General features: G+C 56.6%; 8 protein-coding genes across 8 annotated transcripts; 6 read left to right on the top strand and 2 right to left on the bottom strand.

The window, feature by feature from the left end:
- Positions 1 to 302: 302 nt before the first annotated feature.
- SCHCODRAFT_02511912 (uncharacterized protein) lies at positions 303 to 1,233 on the top strand (the record flags this gene model as incomplete). The annotated part of the gene is made up of 4 exons (XM_003028742.2): positions 303 to 425; positions 482 to 640; positions 696 to 786; positions 839 to 1,233. The coding sequence occupies 4 exons, from the start codon at positions 303 to 305 to the stop codon at positions 1,231 to 1,233; spliced, it is 768 nt and encodes a 255-aa protein (XP_003028788.1).
- Positions 1,234 to 1,522: 289 nt separating this feature from the next.
- On the top strand, positions 1,523 to 2,993 carry SCHCODRAFT_02704222 (Arabinanase/levansucrase/invertase; the record flags this gene model as incomplete). The annotated part of the gene is made up of 9 exons (XM_050346985.1): positions 1,523 to 1,604; positions 1,658 to 1,707; positions 1,760 to 1,821; positions 1,881 to 1,953; positions 2,005 to 2,209; positions 2,260 to 2,423; positions 2,472 to 2,588; positions 2,639 to 2,858; positions 2,911 to 2,993. 9 exons carry the CDS (start codon positions 1,523 to 1,525, stop codon positions 2,991 to 2,993), a joined length of 1,056 nt encoding a protein of 351 aa, XP_050198383.1.
- Positions 2,994 to 3,066: 73 nt separating this feature from the next.
- Positions 3,067 to 4,107, bottom strand: SCHCODRAFT_01158772 (uncharacterized protein; the record flags this gene model as incomplete). The annotated part of the gene is made up of 4 exons (XM_050341126.1): positions 3,895 to 4,107; positions 3,678 to 3,836; positions 3,543 to 3,624; positions 3,067 to 3,491 (listed from the first exon to the last, which is right to left on the bottom strand). Exons 1-4 carry the CDS (start codon positions 4,012 to 4,014, stop codon positions 3,067 to 3,069), a joined length of 786 nt encoding a protein of 261 aa, XP_050198382.1. The 5' UTR covers positions 4,015 to 4,107.
- Positions 4,108 to 4,732: 625 nt separating this feature from the next.
- SCHCODRAFT_02670856 (uncharacterized protein) lies at positions 4,733 to 6,100 on the bottom strand (the record flags this gene model as incomplete). The annotated part of the gene is made up of 4 exons (XM_003029064.1): positions 4,733 to 5,581; positions 5,640 to 5,791; positions 5,844 to 5,925; positions 5,975 to 6,100. The coding sequence occupies 4 exons, from the start codon at positions 6,098 to 6,100 to the stop codon at positions 4,733 to 4,735; spliced, it is 1,209 nt and encodes a 402-aa protein (XP_003029110.1).
- Positions 6,101 to 6,515: 415 nt separating this feature from the next.
- On the top strand, positions 6,516 to 8,965 carry SCHCODRAFT_02586965 (uncharacterized protein; the record flags this gene model as incomplete). The annotated part of the gene is made up of 4 exons (XM_050343960.1): positions 6,516 to 6,872; positions 6,958 to 7,054; positions 7,110 to 7,252; positions 7,304 to 8,965. The coding sequence occupies 4 exons, from the start codon at positions 6,516 to 6,518 to the stop codon at positions 8,963 to 8,965; spliced, it is 2,259 nt and encodes a 752-aa protein (XP_050198381.1).
- A 187-nt stretch (positions 8,966 to 9,152) lies between these two features.
- Positions 9,153 to 9,355, top strand: SCHCODRAFT_02635990 (uncharacterized protein). The gene has a single exon (XM_050345896.1). It carries the CDS (start codon positions 9,162 to 9,164, stop codon positions 9,345 to 9,347), a length of 186 nt encoding a protein of 61 aa, XP_050198380.1. The 5' UTR covers positions 9,153 to 9,161; the 3' UTR covers positions 9,348 to 9,355.
- Positions 9,356 to 9,409: 54 nt separating this feature from the next.
- On the top strand, positions 9,410 to 10,309 carry SCHCODRAFT_02550635 (uncharacterized protein). Its single transcript, XM_050343671.1, has 2 exons — positions 9,410 to 9,947; positions 10,004 to 10,309. The coding sequence occupies exons 1-2, from the start codon at positions 9,462 to 9,464 to the stop codon at positions 10,181 to 10,183; spliced, it is 666 nt and encodes a 221-aa protein (XP_050198379.1). The 5' UTR covers positions 9,410 to 9,461; the 3' UTR covers positions 10,184 to 10,309.
- A 166-nt stretch (positions 10,310 to 10,475) lies between these two features.
- Positions 10,476 to 13,121, top strand: SCHCODRAFT_02635981 (uncharacterized protein). Its single transcript, XM_003028745.2, has 11 exons — positions 10,476 to 10,620; positions 10,873 to 10,988; positions 11,142 to 11,304; positions 11,358 to 11,450; positions 11,504 to 11,578; positions 11,632 to 11,683; positions 11,737 to 11,885; positions 12,004 to 12,150; positions 12,264 to 12,473; positions 12,529 to 12,705; positions 12,769 to 13,121. Exons 1-11 carry the CDS (start codon positions 10,534 to 10,536, stop codon positions 12,916 to 12,918), a joined length of 1,419 nt encoding a protein of 472 aa, XP_003028791.2. The 5' UTR covers positions 10,476 to 10,533; the 3' UTR covers positions 12,919 to 13,121.
- Positions 13,122 to 13,262: the final 141 nt, after the last annotated feature.

Below are 13,262 nucleotides of genomic sequence, written 5' to 3'. Positions count from 1 at the left end.
CGGGAGCTGGCCTTTGCAAACATCTGTGAAGAGCTTATGTATGCGAGGAAGGTGAAGGTTTCGAAACAAGGACATGTATTTAATTGCAACATTGTATTATACCATTGACAGGGATTTGGCGACGTGAACACGGTTATTCTTCTGATCAGCAACTCGAACACTACACGCGCGTGGCAGTCATGTGATGCGCTCGTGCGCGCGGGCGTAACGCGTCGCTTGGCACGTCACTGTCAGCGCTTCGTATCTTGACTCCTGCGTTCATCCTCTTTTATCTTTCCCAGCTCCAATCCATCGCGATTGATATGTCAGGACCCATTACCGTGATACCGCCTGTCTACGACGAATGCGAATGCTGTGGAGAGGAGGCGGAGGAGGGACAAACACAGATGTTGAGATGTTCGGCGTGCAAGAACAAGTTCTACTGCGTGCGTGCTGTTCTGGTGCGAGTTATGCTATAGAGCATACATCTGACTATCTGCAGTCACCGAGGTGCCAGAAGAAGGACTGGAAGGAGCACAAGATGAACTGCTCGCCGCTGCCCGTGCCTCTAGTCCCCAACGTCCCCGAAAGAGGCCCGGAGATGATATCGGAGGTTGAGCGCGCGGCAAATATGCTCAAGGAAGTTTTCGATGCTTGGAAGGTGAGTCGGACGACAATTCACTGGCTTCATGTAGGATTGTTGACACTCACTCCAGAGGATCGACGACGAAGAGGAGTCGAAGAACCTCCCTGACATCGAGAGGCTCAAGCTCAAGTTCAAAGATCCGGCGACCAAGAGCCTCACTCGTGAGCGTAATCACAGGCGTGCTCCAATCAACTTATCTGAATGGTCATGTAGGGTACGAGCTGCCCGCCGAGTTCGCCTGGAAGACGAATCTTCTCGACAAGCATCCAGATTTCGATCGCGTGCTACACTCGTTAAGGCGTCTCTTCTGGATCGATACCGTCGCCGCAATCAAGGACGACAAGGAGCGCGAGGACTGGCTCGAGCAGCTGAAGAGCATGCGTTTGCCACCCAGCTTCCCGCAGATCGTTCCGGAGAAGGCGCTCGCGCTTCCCAGCGGCCTGAGCCCTGGTGAGTACGAGATGCTCGCGCAGGTGGCGAACATCAGGAGCTTCCCGCTGGCTCCCGAAGTCCCCGCGGAGGCCGGAGGCGCTGGTGCGGACTCGGCCTACACCAAGCGATGGCTGCACTTAGCGGTCATCTACAAGCAGTCTCGTGCGAGTAGCTGATTCAGTATACGAACTTGGGGCATGATCCTGTTATCTACCTGGAGAGCGCAAACTCCTGGAGCGTGGATGTTAGTGACTCCAACAGCTCTCTGCGCGTGACACTTGCAACAGACCGCGACCTTCGGCACTACAGCTCGTTACACACACTTCCTGATTGACTCCAACGAGCTGTTGAGCGCTCACTGCTGATGACGTATAGGCTGTTATGTTTTGAAGACAGGCGTCGCACACCATCCATATATAATTCGCCCTCGATGGTGTTCAGGGTATATTTCCCATCTTCCTCGTCATGCAGGTCAAGTCCTCGATCCTCTTTTCCTGCTTCATTGCGCTAGCCTATGCTGCGTATCCCAACCCCCTTCCCGGTACATGTGAGCATGCGCCCTGTCTTTCGCCGTCCAAAGACTCATTTACCCTCGCCTAGCCGACGTTCACATCAGAGATCCGTCTATAGTATACAATGCGGACCTTAAGGTGAGCATCGAACGCGCCGAGAGCGAGAAGCATCCTGACCTGTGGCTTCCAGACGTACTATCTGTTCGGCACGGGAAAGCACTTGCCCTACTATAGTAGCAAGAACTTGACAGGGTATGCTGGTCTTTCGTTGTATCGCATTTACTCACCAAGACCACGCGGGACGCCCTCAGTCCATACAAGCGCGTTGGACAGGTGCTTCCGAACTGCTCTTCTATCGACCTGCCATCGTCTTGTATGAACTGGGTACGCCTCTGACCTGTACGAATTGTATCATTTCACTGACAAGACTTGCAGGCGCCCGACGTCGCCCTCGTCAATGGGCAGTATGTCCTTTACTACTCGCTGCCGCACAGTGGTTTCCAGAGCTACTCAGCCGTCGGTCTTGCGACCAGCCCTTCGATGAAGCCAGGGACCTGGGAGGACCACGGCCTGATCCAGCACGGCAATGATGCCAGCGATGGTGGGAATGATACTTTCCATACCAGTACGTTCTTCTCAAGTACGTTTCTGCGGCCTTGGAGAGTCCCACCACTGACCAAATACTTTCAGTCGATGCCAATCTTATTGAGACGCCTTCGGGCTTGACACTCACCTATGGGTCGTACCTAGGAGGAATATTCCAGCGCAGTGGGCTCCTTTCCCCAGTGCACGACGCCCATAACCTCATACACCTTGTAGATATGAGCAGCGTGCACGATGTAGCTGATCCGTCTGTATGTGGCCGCTATCGACCCAATCGCATCGCGCTGAATATGTTTCAGAAAATGCCTGGCAAGCACCTCGCCGGCGGGGGCAACCGCCCGTGCGAGGGCGCCTTCGTCTACCACAAGAACGACTGGTTCTATCTTTTCGTCTCGTACGGTATAACCATAGTCGACGTGCGTGCTACCCTCAAACCTCCATGCCCGTGTACTCACGCCGGTCACAGCCTAATCATCCCGTGGCCAAAAATCGCGAGTATCATGTCACCGTCGGGCGCTCGAAGTCCGTCAGCGGCCCCTTCCTCGACAAGAACGGGACGGACATGGTCAAGGTGGCGAACGGCACTGTCGTCCTCAAGACGCACGACAATGTCTATGTGCCTGGTGGGCAGAGCATCTTCCTCGACCCCGTCAGTAAGCGCGACGTGATGGTCTACCACTACGTCCGTGAGTATCTCAACTCTCTCCTCCGCATCCTCGCGTTCACGACCCTCATCAGCTCACAGCAATCTCTCGGCGCCGACGAACTTGGGAATCAACTTCCTGGATTTTGCGTCAGGGTGGCCCGTTCTAGTTGAGTGAGGATATAGGCAGCGTCTACTATGCACATGACTATTCTACACTGCACAAAATATGGACTTGCAACGAACACATTTCACTCGATCGACTTCGCCAGCTTCGAGAGATGAACCAAATGGGGCCACCGCTCCGCATAAATATCGTCGACGGCCTCGACCCTACTTCCTTCCTCACGATTTTCCATGGACCCCTTCTCGGGTCCTTTCGAAACACGATCTGCCACAGTCTTTATGAAGGCCGTGTGGAGCAGTAGCCTATATTCCCCCGGACTCAAATCGCCTGGCCGAGCGAGCACCTTCTCCGGCACCATAAGAGGGAAAACCGATGGGAACGTCGCTCTCTTCATGATGTCGATCCACCCGTCTCGTTCTTCCTGGCTGGCGATACCGGCGACAGTCTCAATCCAGAAGAGGCGCGTCAGCTGAAGGACGAGGCGCTGGAGGGGCGTCTCTCCGTCGAGCTGCTTGGTCTCCCATGCGAATGCCGCAGGGACCTCGTAGCCTACGGGTGAAAGTCAGTAAGACGACATCAGAAGTAGTCACGCCGACGCACGATATAGCACTTTGAATGGGTGACACTCCGCTTTCCGACGTTCTCTTTCCTCGCGCCCCAGCTCTTTGTCTTTGTCGATGTCCTTGCCCCATCGCATCAGTAGCTGGCGATGGGATAGGGAAACCGAGCACTCACCTTGCACGCATCCAAAAGGTCTTTCAAAAGGTTCGCCACACGTCGTACCTCGTCGATGAGCTCCGGGCTCCTTTCCGGAACGGTGGGCACAAGGGGCAGGGTGAGTGGGGAGCAGTTCTTCTTGTGCGCCTTCCAGTCCTGCTTTTGACATTTCGGCGACTAGAGGAGGAGAGATGTCAGCGATTATCGCCTCTGAGATACAGTTGGCTGAACATACGCAATAGAACTTCCCCTTGCACGAGGAGCATCTGAGCAAGGGCGCCGCGCCGCTAGCCTCCTTGTAACAGGACTCGCATTCGTCGGAAGGCGCTGGAAGGATAGCAGGGAGATCGGACATGATTTGGCGTGGTCGTCGAGGAGTTCAATGTTCCTGCTGCTAGAGTTGATAGTTATGGACGGCGGTGAGGGGCGCGTCAAAGGGGGAGCAGGCGGTCTTCGATGTGACACCGTTACATGCCAAAGGAGAGCGCGGGGCACGTGTGCGCAGTCCAACTTTCGTCTTTCAGCGGCGGGGAAGGGACGAGAAGGGTCAAGCCAGCAATGACAGAGCATTCATATCCGCCGTTCTAAGCAGGCCGTTCTCCAAGTTCCTGCTTTTCCTGACCCTCTCCTTCCCCGCCCGACTGGAGAAGACGCGACGCCTCCTTGAGATTTCATCGAGACCTGGCCATGGTTGCCAGTACCGAGGAGAGGAGCGAGGGCTGGTGACGCAAGGGAACATGCCAAGTACGCGTCGACGCGATGGGGCGAGCAGTCGGTAAACGCGAGGCGATGATCGCGGGCTCGCGAGAAAGGACGCGCAACCGTGATGTGTCGGAGTATGGACACCCCCTTGCCTCTTCGGACGTGCCAGGAATGGTAGGACGGCGGCTACTACTCGCTAGCTCCTACGCGTGGATGCGAGCTTAAGTATCGTGCGAAGACCTCTGCGCGAGAGTCATGCCAATAAGCGGACCGACTCGTCGCAAGTTCGCCGGTAGACACTCAGACCCGAGAGGGGTCAGAGGTCCAAACAAAATCATTGGTTGACAGCCATAGTCGTCCGCCGCAGAGCATCAGGTAGTGCGTGATCGCGCAGAGCGTCGGCGAAGCGGAGTGGGCTTAGGAGGAGGCTCAAGATGGCTTGCAATCGCGACATGATAGCGGAAGTAGGCCCAGTCGTTGCTCGTGAACCTATGTGTCGGGTACCGGCCATTGCGTCTAGCCCATGCCGGTGGGCACCGGACGGGGTCGCGCGGGCGCAGCGGGCCTCGGCGGACCGGAGACAGAGGCGGCTCGCTCTCGCCAGGCGACGGCGGTGGTGTCACACCCATCTTCTCCTGCAGGCGGCGCGAGCGGCGCACCTTGGCGGGCGAGCGCGACGCCTCGCGCGGCGGCTTCGCTTTCGGGTCGTACTGCGAGAACCAGTGGCAGACCTTCTTGAGATCATCTTCCTCGTCGATGGAGGCATCTTGCAGTATGCTGGCGGGTCTGCGCGGCGTGCACGCATCCGAGTCGGGCGGGAGCGGGTTGTAGCCGGTGGCCTCGGTGGCAGACAGGGTCGTATCGTCGCAGTCGTAAGTCGGCTCGTCGATGAACCACTGCGGCGCGTAGTTATTGGTGGGGCGTTCCCATTCGTCGATGATCAGAAAAACAAGGGCGTGGTATTGCCCGCTAAGCAAAGTTGAGCGGACCCTGTTGAGTGTTTCGTCCGCGAACGAGGCCACCGAGAAGGGGTGCACTAAGCACTCGATGACGGGGAATTCTTCGGTACCCGGAAGCATGGGCTTGCCGTCGTCGGGGAGGATACCGCCGTTGAGGTCTTCCTTTGTCTGAGGCTGCAGATCGAACTGCCTTCGAAGATCCCAGCCAGCTTTGCTAACGGGGATGAAGACATAGCGGAAGAGCCCGTCGGGACGAGCGAGCTGGAAGGAGCATCAGCATTCCTGTCGAACGTCGTCATGAACGAAGGCATCCACTGACCGCAGACAAAGGTCGACGAGGTGTCCTGTCACACTCGTCGCGACTCTTTATACTCGGGTTTTTCAGATACTCCAAAGCCCTCGCGCATTCGCGGAAGGTCGGTACCAGCACAAAATCTCCGCGGCGATACATATCACGAATGTCCTTCCTAACTGCATGGGATGTTCATCATCGCGCGACAGAAAAGACAAGAAGAGCGCTTACGGTGGATGACGTTCTCTTTCGACCGAAGGTAGTACCATAGGCCACCACGCGGCAGTCCAAAAACCCACTCCATACGGATAGCCTAAGCATCCGAGTTAGTGTACGTCCCGTAATCCCTGGTGAGCGAGTACCTCGTCCTCGTCGTCTGCGATTTCGTAGGGAATTAAAGGGCAAGCCCATAGATTTTCTGTTGAGCCAGAGATGGGACACCTCATCTCATTTCGAACACTAGTGAAAAGAGCTGCAGTTGGGTGCATTTTCAGGGAATCAATCTGGCGTTTCGTCGTCGTGGTGGAGAAGAAGGAAGGAAACCGTCACGTGCTACGCTCGGGCCGGCCGCCCGGATCAAATTGGCATGTGCCGCTCCAGATCCCGGCAATTGCCGAAATATCAACCTTCGACCGCCCATTGTCCTCCCAAAGCAGTTGAGCACCCGAAGCATGTGCTGAGTCAAGGCTTGTGCGGAATCTGATTCAGATGTTTCATCGATGCCTCGTTCAGCAAGATATGCCCTTATAAGGCAGTTTGTGGTGTCAGTCGACCGTCGACCCTTGGCCATGCACGAGGCGTCAGGCGGACAATGGGCGGATCGCCTGCGTGACATTAAGCGACGCATATATAACGACCTTTGTCACGCACTGACTCCTCACATCTCCCTTGCCTCCCGCCACCATGCCACCGAAAAAGAGGAAGAAAGCGAAGACCACGCCCGAGGCAGCCAACGATTCCGCGAGCGCTCGCGGGGCAAGTTCCAAGGCGAAGGGGTCCGCTGAGGCATACTCCGACGCCGAGGACGTGTCTGGCGGTGACAAAAAGCAGGCCACTATAGGAAAAGACGCAAAGACGCCCACGACCCAACGCCGCGAGCAATGGGTAGCTGCGCAAGAGAATAACAAGACCCCGCTCACGAATACGCGACCCGCTCGTAATACCAAGCTCCGCAAAAAGGTGTTCGATCTCGTCGGCCGCGTCTCCTGCGTCGTCACCGGTCTCAGATTCCACCCGCATTTTCTACACGTTGCCCACATCGTTTCGCGATCATTGTCCTGGACCCACCGGCATTGGGTGAGTGGCCCATTTCCTGAATCTGACTATCACTAACCTTGCGAAACAGTTCGAGGCCCTGCGCGATGACATCGGCATCTCAGTCAAGAAGGGAAAGCACTTGCTAAAGATCCTGAATCTGGACACGTCTGTCAATCAGGAGATTCGTACGTTCCTTCATGTACCATCTGTGAGCCCCTCTGACTACCTCCTTTGCGCTAGTATGTGCCTGGCTTCACTTGCTTTTCGACGGCACCTCCGTCAGGAAGAACATCGGTCAAGGCCCGATCGCGTTCGTCCCCAAAAAGCTTCTGGAAATTCTCAACAATATCGTGAACAACAAGGGGAAAAAGAATTATCGCGAGGTGCGTCAGCAGTCACTCTGCCACTTCCGAAGTATTGATCTTGCCTTACAGTTGGCTCCCGACGCAGTCTACGAGTACGAGCTTTGGTGCTTCGAGAACACCAACTATTTCCTCGGCCGCTACACTGACGCTGAACGCAACTACGACCACCTGGCAAAGGAACCTCAAGTTCAGGAAAATGTGAAGGAAGACATCCAGCTCGACGAGGAGCATCCTGTCGAGGAGACTGGCGAGGTTGGCACCGATCACGCTTCGGCTGTCATCGATCCGGAAGAGGTACCCTTGGACAAGAGCTTCCACAATGGAAACTGCGATCCAATGATTCTCGAGGTCGGCAAGCAAAAGTTCACTTTCTGGAGTCCCTTGAACCCCTACTTGGCGACCTTCGACCTGATGGTGAAGATGAACTATCGCATGAAGAGACGGGACCTCCGACGCATTCTCCCTCCGGAATGGAGGGCACTCTACGACAAGGAGATGAAGCCCAAGACCGAGCACTGGTTTCCGACCGAGGCCGAAGCGCTGGCTAAGAGGAAGGCAGCGGCTGCTCAGCAACGTCAACCTCAAGGGCGCACGACAGAGAACTCAAATCGCGACGAAGACCATGGTGCTTCCACCACGGGCGAGGATCCTGTTGCGCCGCCCTCGCCTGAACAGGCCGATGGCTCCGCCGAGACTTCCGCGTCTCCCCCTTCGTCGTCCCCACCTCCCGACGAGCCGTCGAACAGCAGCCCGCTAGGACCCGGTCTCACTCACTTCGATCGCGCCGCAGACGCTTCCGTTCGAGTTCAGCAACTCGACTTGAGTGCCGCGGACGCTTGCCGCGACTCATCTCCCACTGCACCGCCATCGCGGCAGGCCTCTCCTCCGGTTCTTCCTGAAGCCGCCTTTGACGGAGACGGGGCATCTGCTCCTTTGCCTATCTTGGATCGTGCTGAAGACGAGGCGCGTAACACGAAGTCAATGCCTGAGCGGCCTCGTCAAATCAAGGGTCTTCCGAAGCGCAAGGGAAAATCGAACCCGGCACCTACTACGTCGACGCACCCTGCGAAAAACCAGCGCCAGCTGCCCTCTCAGGACGATGAACGACTACCGGAGCATACAAGCGCACGCGAGGCGAAGGCCCCAGACAAAGAGCAAGAACCACCAGATGCTGACAATGACGCCAACGCTACACCTGCGCCCGTTCCCAAGGCTCCCGACAAGACCAAACCTACTACTTCGCCACCGTCGGACTCGAATGACTCTCTCGACGCGCCACGGGCGTCGCTATTGCATCAAGGTGCTTCCACTACTCTTTCGCGTGCTCCGAAGGCACCAGATAAGGCTCGCGGTGCAAAGGGTCCTATTCCCTCGATGCCACCACCTCTAGCAGGACCGTCGAGCTCAAGCGCACAGACTACCGAAAGACGACAGACCAGAGCGGCTGCGAAGCGTGCTCTTGAAGAGACCAACGCGCAAGGAGCCGACACCACCGAGCCCGAACCACCTGACCGACCCGCCGATGCGCCAGAGCGCTCGCACAAGAAGCGGCGCGTCAATACGCGCAATCGTCCGAAGGACCCGCAGATCGAGCGCGATCACGACCCACCTGAATCTTCGAAAGATGTGCCACACGTACATGTTCAGCACCGCCTGGAGGAGCCCGACATAGAACGCGACCACGATCCGCCTAACGTCAACAAGTCGAGGCGCCGCGGCAAGGATCGCTAGCTGGAACATAGCGCTTTCAGGATTTCTCCTTTTCCCGTCTTCCTGTCTTCTCTTCTGTACGCAACAGTCTTGTCTAGTGCTCGATGCATATCTATGTCCTTTATGATTCACTACTGTGTCTATGCATCTCTTCTCCGTGTTATGTATATTCCTCAAATCTGTGTCGTAGCCCTCGACTCCGTGCGCCATTCATTCCATGGCTGCAGTAGCATTGGACATCGTATGCCACTCTTCTCTTCTATGTATGCCTTTGATCTATGTTTATGCCTATGCCCATGCTAGTGCGAGGAGAGAAAGGAGGTTACAGGCCATCCATGAGGTGCAGACTCCCAACCTCAAGCAGCCCAGAGTTCATTGGGTTGTAGGTGAACTTCAACCGTGACGATCACGCGCGTAAACGTGACCGGTGACTAACGCGTCTCGACGCGCATTTGGTTCCGTATTCGAGACCTTTTTCCTGTGCTCACTGCAAATTCGTCGACGAAAAGCCAAAGTTATGAGCAACGACCTCCGCACCTTCGAAGTCGTGATCCAGAACGTCGACCGCGTGCCCGTCACCCTCGGCTTCTACTACACCGGCTGGGCGCTCGCGCTCGCGAAGCCCGCGGATGAAGACTCGAACAACCCCCTTGAACAAGCGCCCATCACCACGACCCTCAGCACCGTCTCGCACGATCTCCCTTTCCCGCCGCCGAACCCCGCGACGGGCCGCCAGGTCTTCTGCATGAAGACGTATTCGGAGAACGAAGGCATCCTCCCACAACTCGTCAGGCTGGGCGTCGTTGAGAAGATGAACACGGTGGAGCTGCAGAACGGCCCACTGGTGGAGGTCCTTCTGGACGATATGGAAATAGCGCACGCGTGCTTGAAGTGCGTGCGGGAATATGGACCGCTGGGATTGTCGAAGCCATTCGAGCTGCCGGGCGAGCCGCGCCTCTCGCGGTGCTCCAAATGCAAGGTCGCGCGCTACTGCAATGCGGAGGTCAGTAGTTTCCTTTTTACGTTGTGTTTTCAGAGTGAACTGACAAGGACATACAGTGCCAGAAGGAGGACTGGGAGATGCATAAGCAGAGTTGCAAGCTATGGCGCACGCGCCCTTCCGAGGCGGCGCGCCTGATGGAGAACCGACGCCGGGCCGACGTGAGCAGCTTCCTGGACTCATCCGGCTTCCAGACGATCAACCTGCATGAACACATGGTACACCGAACGGAAGCCTAGGGACCGGCGAGTCAAAGAGTTTTTCAGCGGTCTTGAGCAAGAACGAAAGAGGGAAACGAAGCCAGATTGTGTACTTATGAAAGACTTGTAGCATTGTCGTGTGAAATGATAGCTTCTTAAAGACTCTCTGGAGCTCAGGAAGAAGAACAATCGCGAGACGGAACTTCCACCACCGGATTTCCGAAAACAACACGCGAATATTCGCCTCGCGTGCTCGAGCCAAATATTTGTCGCTCCACGTGCCCGCGTTTGTGGCGCGCCGGCACGCGCTCCGAAGTGAAAGGACGCGTCCGCATTGTTCTCAGTCCTGCTCCTCATCACACCCATCCTTGCTTCCCGCCACGACGACGATGGCGCCCGAACTTGCGAGCCTAGACTCTGTCCTGCACCAGATCGTTGGCGCGAACAACGCATCGAGTCTGAATCACGCGATCAAGGTAAGCGGTGGACAATGGGACGGAGAGCGAGGGAGCGGGGAGACGGCCTCGGAGGAGGGATGAGTTGAGGCGATGGAAAGGCGGGACGAGGAAGAGGACCTGTACGAGCACGAACCCATCGCGACCCATCACCAGGCGGGTTTAGCACGCGCCAGAAATGGGTCAGGCGCTAATGCCCTCACCTATCAAGGCGTCTTGCAAGAGCCGCCTCGATATACCAACGCTACAAACGATGCCTGACCACCTGAACAGACCGGGCTTCCGAAGGACACGCGCGAGACGATCCTCAGCAGCACGACATCGGATGGACGGGACCCTTTAGCGCTGCTCGATGTGCGGCAACATACTTTGGGGATGCTGTGGATTATGTGCGTAGCTACATACCTCTCATATACAGGCTTCTGACGCATCCTCTCCTTCCATCTTGACCCTATGCTTCCTCTCGCTCGCCGGCATGCTTCACTCACGATCGACCGTACCTTCACCTCACGCACCTCCTAACCACGTCCACGCCTCAATAGCACAGCACGCCTCCTCACTGGCACAGTCTCCCCCCTCCCCCCCGCCAACCTCATCCTCGACTTCTGCGAACACTTCGATCAAGCGCAGGCGCGCGCCGCACCAGACAGGATCGCCATCCTCTCTAGGAACTTGATGAGATATGGCGCCAGAATGGGATTGGGAGTGCGTTGCATTGTCCTTCGCGCAGATGTGCGCTGACGCGAATACTCGAGTAGGAACAATGGTCGTTGAACCCACTGCGGAGCCTCGTCTTGCGATACCCGATTGACCCAAGTCATTTGACGCCTATTCACCCGATCTACATATGGGTGCGTACCTGCAGTGGACGAGGAGACGAGCGCTGATCGTTTTCGTGAGGAAGGTGGTACACACGACACGAAACTATGCACACGCGAAGGACCTGCTGCTGAACTACCCGATCACCGACCTGGATGCAGTACGTCGCGTTGAGTTTGCTATACTCATCTTACATCTAATGCGTTCACGCAGTCCGCCAAAGATGAGTTAGACGTGCAGAACTGCTTGATGTACGCACATCTGGGTGCGTCGTCAATCACCCACGATACGACTAGCGTTTTTACACCTCACCTCTAGCCGGCATGACCATGGCCCTCCTCGCCTTCTCGCCACAAGACTCGACAACATCGACGAAGCAGCTCCTCGCATCCGCCCTCTCGTACTACACAACATGTATCACGCATCCTGGGAACGCGGTCAGCGCGATGCAGCTGGAGTCGTTGAAAGTAGGCTCAGGTCTCTATTCTTATTGTGCACCTTCCTCCCGTCATCCCGCCGCTCGTCTACGTCTTCCTGCTCAGCCTTCCAACCATCCATCGGGCCGATGCTGACACCTCCCTTCAGCACCTACGCCTCGTTCAGTGCATCGGCTACGGCGAGACGGGTCCGCTGCCCAAGTACGTGAGCGCAATGCTGCTGAAGATGTTCAAGAACACGCCGTACTCGGCGTTCGTGGCCGCGTACCCGCAGGATCCGAAGCAGTTGCAGTCGGTGAGTGTTTGATGCATTCAGCTTAGCGCCGCTTGTCGATCTCGCTGATTGGCGTCGCTCGCGACCATGATCTTGCTTCGCGAAAATGAACTTCTGACTGAGGCGCTTCCCAGATCTTCGACAAGCACGCACCCTCCGCGCGAGACAAGGGCTTATGGGTGGAAGAGAACACGTTCTCGCTGATGCAGCTCGCGCTCGACGCGCAGCCGAAGTGGGCGCTGAAGCGGCTGACGGAGACATACGTGACGCTGCGACTGGCGGATATCGGGCGCGAGATTGGGGTGAAGGATGAGGAGGAGGTGCGCGCGTTGGTGTTGAGTATGGTGAGTGGATGTCAAGTAGGAGTCGAGGCCGATCTATTGACTGCGACCTTTCCAGATCGAGTCGGAGACCATTCACGCGACGATCGCTGGTTCAACGGTGACGTTCGTGGACCCTGTGCGAACGGTCTCGAAGGCGCAGATTGATGCTGTCCTGCGCGCCGCTCAGCAGCAGGGCAGCATCCTCGAGAGCGCCGACAGGCAACTTGGGCTGAACAAGGACTTCTTGAGCAAGGTCAGTGCCACGTTCCACGTAAAGATGCAAAGCAACATGGAGCTTACGTATGCACGACGCTAGGCCGTCCGCAACCGCCACGATATGGACGACTTCACCAGCAGTGCGGCTTACGGCGGGGACGAAGACCTCATGGGCGACACCATGCAGCAAATTACGCGTGGGGAGGTCACGGCAGGCTTCGTGGACGATGGCATGTTCAGCGCGGCGTGAGTCCGCGCGGCATGAGTCGAGGAGTAGAACATCTGTATCTTCTAATGCAACGCTTTGCTATGTAAGTCATCTGTAAAGTAGAGCCCCTGACTCCCGAATGGAGTGCGCTTGTAGCAGCGTATTTGGCGCTATGGGTGTTGCGGCACGTGCTGCATCCGCATTTCCTTATTCGGAATATTCATTGTTCTCTCCTTGTCTCCTGCTCTCATGGTCTCTTCGCAAGGGAGCCCGTTCCACGCCAACTGTTGAAACTGGGTATTCTTGAAGGCGCTGGAGATCACCTTGCGAGTGTCCAGGGCCCGGCAGAAATATACCTGGAATTGCCCGTAACTACGATGCAGCGC

This window comes from Schizophyllum commune, assembly GCF_000143185.2.
Source record: "Schizophyllum commune H4-8 unplaced genomic scaffold SCHCOscaffold_10, whole genome shotgun sequence".
Lineage (NCBI taxonomy): Eukaryota > Fungi > Basidiomycota > Agaricomycetes > Agaricales > Schizophyllaceae > Schizophyllum > Schizophyllum commune.
Note: the sequence above shows the minus strand (reverse complement) of the source record. Positions and strands in the feature narration are given on the sequence as shown.

Bases quoted from the DNA above. Each gene is read 5' to 3' on its own strand.
- SCHCODRAFT_02635990 (XM_050345896.1), top strand. From the start codon at position 9,162: ATGGCTGCAGTAGCATTGGACATCGTATGCCACTCTTCTCTTCTATGT.
- SCHCODRAFT_02550635 (XM_050343671.1), top strand. From the start codon at position 9,462: ATGAGCAACGACCTCCGCACCTTCGAAGTCGTGATCCAGAACGTCGAC. The intron at 9,948-10,003 runs GTCAGTAGTTTC...AAGGACATACAG, and splicing joins CGCGCTACTGCAATGCGGAG to TGCCAGAAGGAGGACTGGGA.
- SCHCODRAFT_02635981 (XM_003028745.2), top strand. From the start codon at position 10,534: ATGGCGCCCGAACTTGCGAGCCTAGACTCTGTCCTGCACCAGATCGTT. The intron at 10,621-10,872 runs GTAAGCGGTGGA...CCACCTGAACAG, and splicing joins GTCTGAATCACGCGATCAAG to ACCGGGCTTCCGAAGGACAC. The intron at 12,706-12,768 runs GTCAGTGCCACG...GCACGACGCTAG, and splicing joins ACAAGGACTTCTTGAGCAAG to GCCGTCCGCAACCGCCACGA.